The following is a 9,256-nucleotide window of genomic DNA, read 5'->3' on the forward strand; positions in this document are numbered from 1 at the left end:
ACATAAAATCTTAATTATTCAGAAAACATTTACTCGCAACGAGGAAGTAGCTGCTGCAAGATATGACCACTGAGATGATAACATTTGTTTGAGAGCAGTTTATGACCGTCTTTTGAGATCGTGTAGAAAGCGAGAAGACTGAGAGCGTAACCACGATTCTACAGAGGTAGGATAAGAAGGGAAACACACAGAACAAAAAAACAAAAAGGGGAACAACAACAACAATATAATAGGGTCACCCACGAAAGACCTAGGCAAGAGAAAATAATTTGACTTACAGGCTCGACCAAATGCTGGGCGCCACTTTGGAATGGCAAGCAGGAGGTAGATCTCCCCTGCAATGTCAGGCATGTGTTAAGTGCATGATGTGCGTGCAGTATGGACGTTCTCTTTTCTTGTGTGAGGTCGTGGTTATCATTTTTATTTTATTTTTATGACTAGACGTTCGGCGCCCTACGGGCACCCTATGGGGCGGGCGCCAGAGAAGCCCCGGCTCATGGGCTGCCGCGGGAGTTCGGACTCGCGAGACCGTCACGCGCTGCAGCGGTCCGAGACTCTCGCGGGTGCAGAGCAGAGCTTCCGTGGCCCACGCCGTCTAGATTTAGTTAGTGCTTTAGTTAGTGTGTGGCACCGCATCGGCGCATTGCACGTCTACCTCTAGGACGCTGGGGAGGTGGGGGGCAGTGCGACCGGGGTGTTACCTGTAGGGGATGTCGCTGAGGTTGGACTGCGAGTGGCTGTGGCTGACCGTCCGGTTGAGGTCCTTGTCACGCACCCCGGACACGGCCAGCTCGTGCGCGGACCCGCTCAGCGACCGGTCACTCCCTCGCCGGCGTCCCGCGAGAGAACCCTGCGATGGGAACGCGATTAGGTTTCCAAGAAAACTACATCACTTCTCAATATGAGACAAGAAAATTTGTACGAACTACGTGATCAACCAAAAGTACAAGTGAGGAATGAACACTGAACAGGCTGAGGCTGGCGGTGAGTGCCGTCCAACATGAGTCGTCAAAGGAGCACGAAGCCAAGCAAAGCGTCTAACCTGTTGTACCTGCTGCGACAGGGAGGCAGCGGTGGACTGCTGCTGTTGAAGCAATGCCTGGGGCTGGTTCTTCTTCTTGCCAGGACCAAAGTTAAAAAATCTGCCGACGAAAACAGAAGAAAAAATCATCAGTAAAATATTTCTATAGGGGTGTGACTTATGTTTCTATCATCGTCCAGAAAGTACGTCCGTTTATCTCAAAATCATCCTGCAAATTACAGAAGCTCGGCGCCTGCAAAACTCGGGGTAGGCCATCCCGCAATACGCGCAAGCACGGCATGCATTATTTTGCCTACCCATCAGGCGCCATGAGCGCTTGCATTGCCTTCATTTGGAGGGTTCGTAACGGCGAATGACGGACGTACTTTCTGGATGATCCCATATCACCAGTCAACTATCAGTAGACGACAAAATCGTGACCAATTGTGAGAACCTCTGACTGGTTCTGCGAAATTTTGACCAATGAAACTAGGCCGAAGTAATTATTGCATATATCGGTCACAGTTTGACCCACCTTTTCTTGGCGCTGGGCTGCACCCCCGCCGCCAGGAGCTGCTTGTACATCTCGGACCGTCTGAAGCGCGGGTAGCAGTCCTTCTTGAGCAGTAGGGTGTAGACGTGCTCGGCCGCCGGGTCGAACGTGAAGCGGGACGGGTTCTTGAGCTCCTGCTGGGTCCGCTCCATCGTCTTCCCATCAATGTTCACCTCGCACGGCGCCCCGGGGGCCAAGAACTCGCTGCAGGGCGGGAAGTTTGAAATTAGAGACCCGCAATCACGTGAATCTTAAGGCGTCATGGTTTGTGGTCTGTGGCGACGATCGGCGACCTTAATCTAAGTACTGTTCTGGTTGGCCGCACAACTGCGAAGTCCCAGTGGAAAAGATTGTAGGTGCAGCAGGGGGGGGGGGGGCGCTTGGGTCAGGAGCACGACCCTGAAGGTTGGCAGCTAACGATACATCAATCCCGAAAGTAAACAAACTCTCGGCAACCAGACTGGGCCGGCCCCGGTCTCCGCCTTACCGTGCCACCCGGGCAAAGTTGGGAATTGGGGTCGGGACTGACTAGAGCTGTCAAATCAACTTTGATTTAAAAAGTATGGAGGAGTTAATTCGACGCGTCAAGTTGGTACACAAGTTGTACGGGGGTAGGGCTGCCAGCAGCGCGCCAGGAGTCTCCTATCGCAGCCTACCGCCATCCCGACGGAAATGTTTTATACCTTGTTTAAAAGTTGGGCAAGCAAAGAGTTGTTGTTGATGTTGTTACTGTGAGAGAAGGGTGCATACCTGTAAATGTCCTTGACTCGCTGAGGGATCTCTCGTTGAGAGCTCCGCCTCAGGCTGTTGACGGCTAGCCAGAAGCGAATGTTTTCATGGCTGTACTCCTTCCGCAAGTAGTTGGTGAACTCCTGGAGGCCTGTTGGAACAAAGAGACGGGAACTGATTGGTCGACGAGTCACTCGACGAGTCACTGATTGGCTGCTGTACGCGCGGGAGCTGTTGAAGTATATATCTACAGAAATATGGAAAACATCGAGTTTCGCCACTGAATTAATTATTCAACGCAACTCAAACGAAGTATAGGTACAATCTTTACTTTACTTTTGCACCCTTTGAGCGATGCGGGGGGCAAGCGGGCTGATTCCGACCTCAAAGACGGTGACAAAAAAGCATAAAAGCAAATTTGGAGGCGAGTGCGCACTCTCCATGGAGGAAGATGTAGGGCAAGGGAAAGGTAAGGTACTCTGAAATAATGTCATAGTAGTCTGGCAGAGATAATTCAACTCACCCGTCGGGTCGGAGACGAGTTCCTCCATGCTAATGGCCCAGCGCCGAACCCGCTTCTCCGTCGGGATTTCCACGCTGCAACACAAACAAAACTCAACTTTGGAGACCAAGGCGGGATTCCGAGAGAGGGGCGACCAGGGGGAGCGGCGGGGGAGGAGAAAGGGAGAAGAGAGGGAGGGTGGAAGGGGGGGGGGGGCGGAACACACCACGGGTACTAGACTGCGTCGCCCACAGGCCACGATACGCGGGCTCCCTGAACACTACTTGCACCCTGGCGACCACAACGGGATATTTAAATCCCGTGGATCACCCAGCTGCGACGTTATTCGCAAAGCCGAGCTTCCCCTGGCCATGCGAGTCATGTCTGCAGGGTGTATTCAGTACGGCGATACGTTCCGTTCCTCGCTCTCCACTATAGAATTTTGGATACGGCAACAGCGCAATGTAAGGAAAGCAAAGCAGATGTACGCGAGTAAACAGAGACGGAGCAGACAATGCGATTTCCACTGCTTCACTGCGATATTGGGGAGGGGCACAGAGGGGCGAGAGGGTGGAAAGGGGGGAGGAAGGGGAAGCGGTGGAAGAGGAAAGGAAGCAGGAGAGCGGGGACTGCGCTTTCTTCCAGCCCCTACTTCTCTCCAACAAGACTCCCCCCCCCCCTCTCTCTCTCTCTCTCTCTCTTTCCCGCCCTTTGCGTAACCAACCGCCGTCGCCCCGCACCACCTTCTGGCGTTGGGACTGGACCACTACTTTGCGAGAACAAGTTCAGGCGTGGCGGGGGCTTGGCTGGGCGCGGTGGGGCGTGGCGGGGCGAACCTGCTTCGATTTTATGCGCCCCGGCGTACACTGTTCTCCGCGCTTCATATAGACTGCTGTCCTTATCTGCAAGGCAAAAACGGTGAGCGGAGAAGCAAAGCCGCGACTAGAGGAGGGGAAGAGGCTGGGAGGGGCGATAGCCTTGTGGCCCACCGCCTCACTAAACAGTTTCATCAAACAGCCCGGCCGGCGGGGCCCCGGCTCGCCAAGCCGACCCTCCCCACCCCCACCCCTCTTCTCCAGGTCAGGTGTGGCCTTCATAATGCTTTCAAACCATCGCCAAAGTCGGGGACCAGAGAGAGAAAGAGAGAGAGAGATATGATGTGGCAGCCCTGTAGAGAAAGTGGTAGAGATTCAAGGGAGTGGAAGAGGGAGAGAGAGAGAGGGAGAAGAATAGGCAGAAGAGGAAGAGGAAAGGAAAGAGGAGGTGAGGAAGGGATAGGGGAAGTGCTGTGGGTATTAGCATTCCAAATAGCAGTCCGCTCCTCTCTTGACGTCCTCTTTCTCCCGCCACTACAGCTCCTGCTGTGGCGCATCTGCCGAGAGCTCAGAGGAGGAGGGGCAAATAAAACAAAAAACAAAATCGTAAACGTCTTGACGGTGAGGTAACGTGGATAGGAGCCATTCCGATCAGCTCGCAGAGCAGCAGCGGGTCGCCCCTGCGCCTGGTACCAATGACTCTCTCCCTCCTCCCCCTACGGCAGCACAGATCATTCCTAGAAAACGTCGCCTGAACGTAGCGGGAGCCAAAAAAAAAAAAAAAAAAAAGACAACGTTCAGTGCCATAAACGTCACTTGGTGCTAGGGATCGACCTGAGTGTACCTCACTTCATTTTGAGACCGTAGGTCGGACCCGGGTACACCTGTGAATACGCAGCAGTGTTGCGGGATTGCATACTCAATATGACCGCAGGGGCAATGGCCTCTCACGGTTGCAAAGAGTAGGCAATCCCTCAACACTGCTGCGTGTTCACACTGCTTGCATCCTTTTATCCTCAGATTCATTCTGCAAATTACGGGAGCCCGACGCCTGCGAAATTCAGCGCATAGGTTACTTGCTTTACAGGCATGCCTTGCAGGCAATCGTTTGCCTACGTATCAGGCGGTCTGCTGAGGTGCTCCTAGGGCCTTCACAGACTGAACTTGGACGAATGGCGAGAGACTTTCTGGACGATCCCTTTTGTGCTACGCGATACATACGGGCCATAAGGCGTGATTGTGGCTCCCTGCTCTGTTACAGTGGCGTGTACTCACATCGGACTGTTGATGCTCCAAAAGCTCGGGTCTTCCGATGTCCAAGGGTTGGATGGTTGAGGTGGCGTTACCATCGGGTCCCACTCGCAAAACATTTCGCAGTACTGCATTAACGACTCGAGCGCTACTGACATTTTGATCCTTGTCCGATCCAGGCATCTCCGCAAAAAATCCACCTTGTGGCAAAAAAGGACAATAAAACTCTCAATTTTTTTTAAAATCAGATATGCCATGCCACATTTTTTGTGTTCAATGTGGGTAATTCAAACGATTTCATAGGCTCACTTCTCTCTGAACATCCTCTATGCTGCGTTTCTTCGGCTTGCTGCTCCTACTCCTGCTCGGGATGGGGACGTACTCCAGCGAGTTGAGGAAGCCGGGTGGTGGGCGGTTCACTCTCCAGAAAGCGCGTTCTTGTGAGTCCAGCACGATCTTGTCGCATTTCTTCATTCCTTTTGCCTTCTTAACCTGGAGAAGCCGCGAAAAAAAAAATGAAGATAATTTAGCATTCAGTCAGACAAACATCTGCATCACCCAAAAATAAATAATCTGAATCTAAGGGAATTTTACCTGTTCGTCTGCCTGAAGCGTTATGCATTCCCATTTGTTCTTGAGATTACTCTTGAGGCTGTTGAGCGCCTCCTGCAACATTCATTATTGCATTAGTGAATTTAGAAATGAAACATAACGTGAAAGTTTTCGGGCTGCGAAAGTTTTAACGGGAAGCACACTCACCATCTCGTATTCCTCCAAGCCGTGCCGTTGTTTGTTCCTCATGGTCCTCTTGAGCAGGTAGATGGCGTACTCCACGTTGTCCGGCATCTTGTTGTTTTGCCATGGCCAGTACAGGGGCGTCTGCAACAGTGCGGCGATCGCCTTAATGGGACCGGCGTTCCAGAACCATGCCAGGCAGTGCTGGAGGGTGAAGGGAGGGTGGAGTAGGGGTGCAAGGTTGCAGTTGAACGTCCAACAGAACATGTTCTTTCGACGTTAGTATTTTAGCAATGTTTTCACTGTGATAGGGATCTCTCTACAGGTGTGTTATTGTACACTATTACACATGTGCCTTTCACATGCTGAACGGTAGAAGTTCCTATGTGTAAAACGATGCAATAGTTCATTCGGTTGGGGCCTGAAAATCAGTGTATAAACTAAACCATGAGGTTGCCAGTCAACATGTCATCGAGCTTTTGTTTTGTTTTTAGATGGATGCTTATCCTCTGGAGTCCAGTCAGAAGGGCAGAGCGAGTGCTGCCAATACTCACTTGGAACCGGTACAGCGAGCTGTCGTCTTTGACCACGAGGTTCTTGGTGTCGCTCACCGGGAAGAAGTACCCGTACTGACACAGCAGGTTCCCGATATGCAGCGCCTCTACTGCGGACGACCGGTAGGAACAGAGGAAACACACCAATTAGCCCTGATTTCCGCTCTAGCGACTGGCGAGGCCGAGGGAGGGGGCCATTCAAATTAGATTGAAAAGAGGCTTTTTTTTCTTCAATAAAAAAAAGTAAATTGCAGCAGCATGGAGTCTCAGGCAGAGAGACAGTAAAAGAGACGAAGCGCTTAGAGAAAGTCGTACCTGACTCTTCGATGTTGAGTCGGTCCATCAGCCACTCAATCAGATCGTAACCTGTGGGGAACATCCGAAATGTTGAGATGAGAAGAGTTTGTCGCTCGTCGGTGTACAGACCACACTATGGTTTGGAACCGAAACTCACCCATGAACGCGGAAGGTATTGAAGTAAGAAAAAGTTTCTGGCAGCGCACCGGTACCCCTGTTTCTGGATCCTGCATCTCCCGAACCAGCCCCTCCATCTGTAAATTACGAGAAAAAGAGAAAGGATCAGAAAATTGTTCGAAAGTAAATCATACACAGAATAACTAAGTACTGTAGATTAGGATATGCCTTTTTTTTCGGACGCGTTTCCGGAAATGATACACACAACTCGCACGTTGCGTTTTTTCTCCCTAGGGTTACAAATTGTTGCATTCCACCCTTCGGACGCGCTTTTGCGCCGGCCGCCTTCGCCTTTCCCATCGGCTGACCTTTCAGCAACCCGATACCTTGTGGCGTTGGAACACGTTGGAGAGTGGCAAAGAAGGGATGCGTAGGAGAGGGGAGGGGGGCTCGCATGACACAGGTAAAGAGAGGGAGGGGGAGGGCTATAGAAGGAGATCGAGGGAGAGAGATGCCAGTGCCACCGTGTGCGCCGGGGTAAGAGGCAAGTGCGAGGGCGTAAGGTGTATATGGCGTACCGTGCCTTGACGTGGCAAGGTGGGGGTTGACCAGCGGGAGATGGGAATGGGAGGAGGAGGGGGGGGCTGAAGTGGTAAATGGGGGAGGAGCGGAGTGCAGGTGCCCGCTCCGCTCGCCCAGGCAGAGCAGGCCGCACAGGCCGTCGTGGTGTAAACAGAGTGTTGGCAAACACGGCGACGAGCTGCCTCGCCGAGCCATGACGCCCTGCTTTCAGCCGCGACGACGACGAGGAGGACTCCACGCCAAAAGACGATCTTTTCACGAAGAAATGGCATGACGCGACAAAAGAAATTTCTGTATATCGAGTGTGGATGAGGAGAGCACCGGCTGCAGACAGGTGGTCACAGAAGTGATAAAAAACACCAGAAAAACGATTGACTGTGTGTGTGTGTGGGTGCGTGCGTGTGGGTCCGAAAACGGCTGAACCAATTTTTCTATGCCTTTTTATTTTCTTTTTTGTTGCTCGGCTCCGCCGCCTCTACCGGCTAGAGCTGCGCGCGCACGTTTATTACGCTCAGCGCGCTCCGTGGGGCCTCGAGCTGCCGAATGCTTTCGTGTTGGCTCGAGAGAGGGAGGAAGAGGGGGAGGGGGATGCTAAGACGAGTGCACAATACAACACCGTGGCCAAAAGAGCGAGACGACACCTGCTGCGAGTCTCAGCGCAAGCAGCCCTCTCCGCATGCCTTTATTAATTAGTTTTTGAGGGGCAGATTGTTATTTGATGAGCTGACAGGCTACGGTGAACGTTCCCATAAAGCGGACAGGCGAGGGAGTGAGGCACCTTTCCTCAGCGGTGGACGCTGTCCTCACGCTATGGATGGCTAGCCAAGCTTCGCAAGCCGATCGCAGCACTTACAACCTTTGGGTGTGAGAGGGCTGACCTAGGAAGCTAGACACAGACATTGTTGGTTCTGAATAAGGTCAAAAACTGACCGAGTTTAATTATGGCCTAAGCTCATACCTTAAAAATGATCATGTTGGCCGAAGAGACGCGGCAGGATAGCACAAATCGAAAAGTGGAAGAAGAATTGGTTTGACTCCTCCCCAAGAAGCCCATTGTGAGGCTAGATAACACTTCAGTGGGGTGAAGGGCAAGGCAGGATTTAAAAATCGAAAGTGCTTCTTGGCATAATTTAATACGGTTGTGGAGGAATTTTGGAGAGTAAAGGTAAAGGTGGAAGAACGTATTCTGTTGCCGGCATGCCGGCTTTTGGTTGAGGCCGCGCGCAACGGCAGGCAAGCAAGCGATGCATTTCCAAAACGAATATATTAAAATTGTTAACCACGCATTTCATTTTCTGAAGCGATAACTGGCAGCCCCCATGTTTCCCAAAACAACCCCCCGCCCCCTCCCCGCGCTACACCTCCCTTCCTTTTCTACTTCCCGCCGCGCCACGCCACGCGACGAATCAAATTCTAAATGATTGATCGCGGGAATATTGATGGGTGAACAGGATAGACGCCCAGCGCTGTCCTCCCTGTTCTCTCCCTTCTCTCTCTCTCTCTCTCTCTCTCTCTCTCTCTCTCTCTCTCTCTCTCTCTCTCTCTCTCTTTCAGTCCTGCCCTGATTGCAAAGTCGATGCGTGGGTAGAGATGGGAGACTGATGCGAGGCGAGAGAAAGGGGAGGCAGCTATAGCGAATATATGTGGAAGAGAGGGTCCTCTGCAAATCTAACTGTATAGCACAAGATCTCAATTTTAACTTCGAAGCCAAAGTCGGGCAGTTTTTTAGTTCTCTCCGCTCCTAGCTCAATTCTGTCAGCTTACACTGTTAAATTCCTACAAAGCAGAGCTTTGCAGGCCTGCAAAGGATTTAGATCCTCTGTAGGTACGAAGCATTTGCTTGGCAATTTCAAAGCGGTCCTTTGCAATTGCGAAGCAGCCTAGCAGCCTTGTCAGCCTGCCTTGAAGAAATTTCTTCGAATGATTTTTTCTCGGATTATAAATCGCAATGGTTTCGCAAGGTTTGTACCACAGTTTGTCAGACACATTTAGAGTAAATTCCAAACATGCTAGATGTATTTGTGGGTTTGTGTGCAATCGATCGAGCTAAGCTAGACCAACTAGACATGTTTTCGTGGTTGGCCAAATTTTGCTGTAGGG

At 51.7% G+C, this 9,256-nt stretch overlaps 1 protein-coding gene across 7 annotated transcripts in view; it reads right to left on the bottom strand.

Annotated features, from left to right (window-relative positions):
* Positions 1–9,256, bottom strand: part of LOC113206068 (regulator of G-protein signaling 7) — a 67,943-nt gene that overhangs the window by 14,919 nt on the left and 43,768 nt on the right. The window contains exons 3-15 of one of the 7 annotated variants that reach the window (XM_052266872.1): positions 6,615–6,711; positions 6,476–6,526; positions 6,161–6,267; positions 5,631–5,750; positions 5,466–5,537; positions 5,181–5,363; positions 4,896–5,071; positions 2,827–2,900; positions 2,325–2,454; positions 1,557–1,778; positions 1,043–1,142; positions 702–850; positions 279–335 (exon numbers count right to left, since the gene is read on the bottom strand). In XM_052266872.1, coding sequence (XP_052122832.1) covers positions 279–335; positions 702–850; positions 1,043–1,142; positions 1,557–1,778; positions 2,325–2,454; positions 2,827–2,900; positions 4,896–5,071; positions 5,181–5,363; positions 5,466–5,537; positions 5,631–5,750; positions 6,161–6,267; positions 6,476–6,526; positions 6,615–6,711 — 1,538 coding nt within the window. Of the gene's footprint in view, positions 1–278; positions 336–697; positions 851–1,042; positions 1,143–1,556; positions 1,779–2,324; positions 2,455–2,826; positions 2,901–4,895; positions 5,072–5,180; positions 5,364–5,465; positions 5,538–5,630; positions 5,754–6,160; positions 6,271–6,475; positions 6,527–6,614; positions 6,712–9,256 lie in introns of those variants that run through there. The other 6 variants (XM_052266871.1, XM_052266870.1, XM_052266873.1 and 3 more) reach the window with 6 other exon arrangements.

This window comes from Frankliniella occidentalis, unplaced genomic scaffold (genome assembly GCF_000697945.3).
Source record: "Frankliniella occidentalis isolate FOCC.00 unplaced genomic scaffold, Focc_3.1 Scaffold44, whole genome shotgun sequence".
Taxonomy (NCBI): Eukaryota; Metazoa; Arthropoda; class Insecta; order Thysanoptera; family Thripidae; genus Frankliniella; species Frankliniella occidentalis.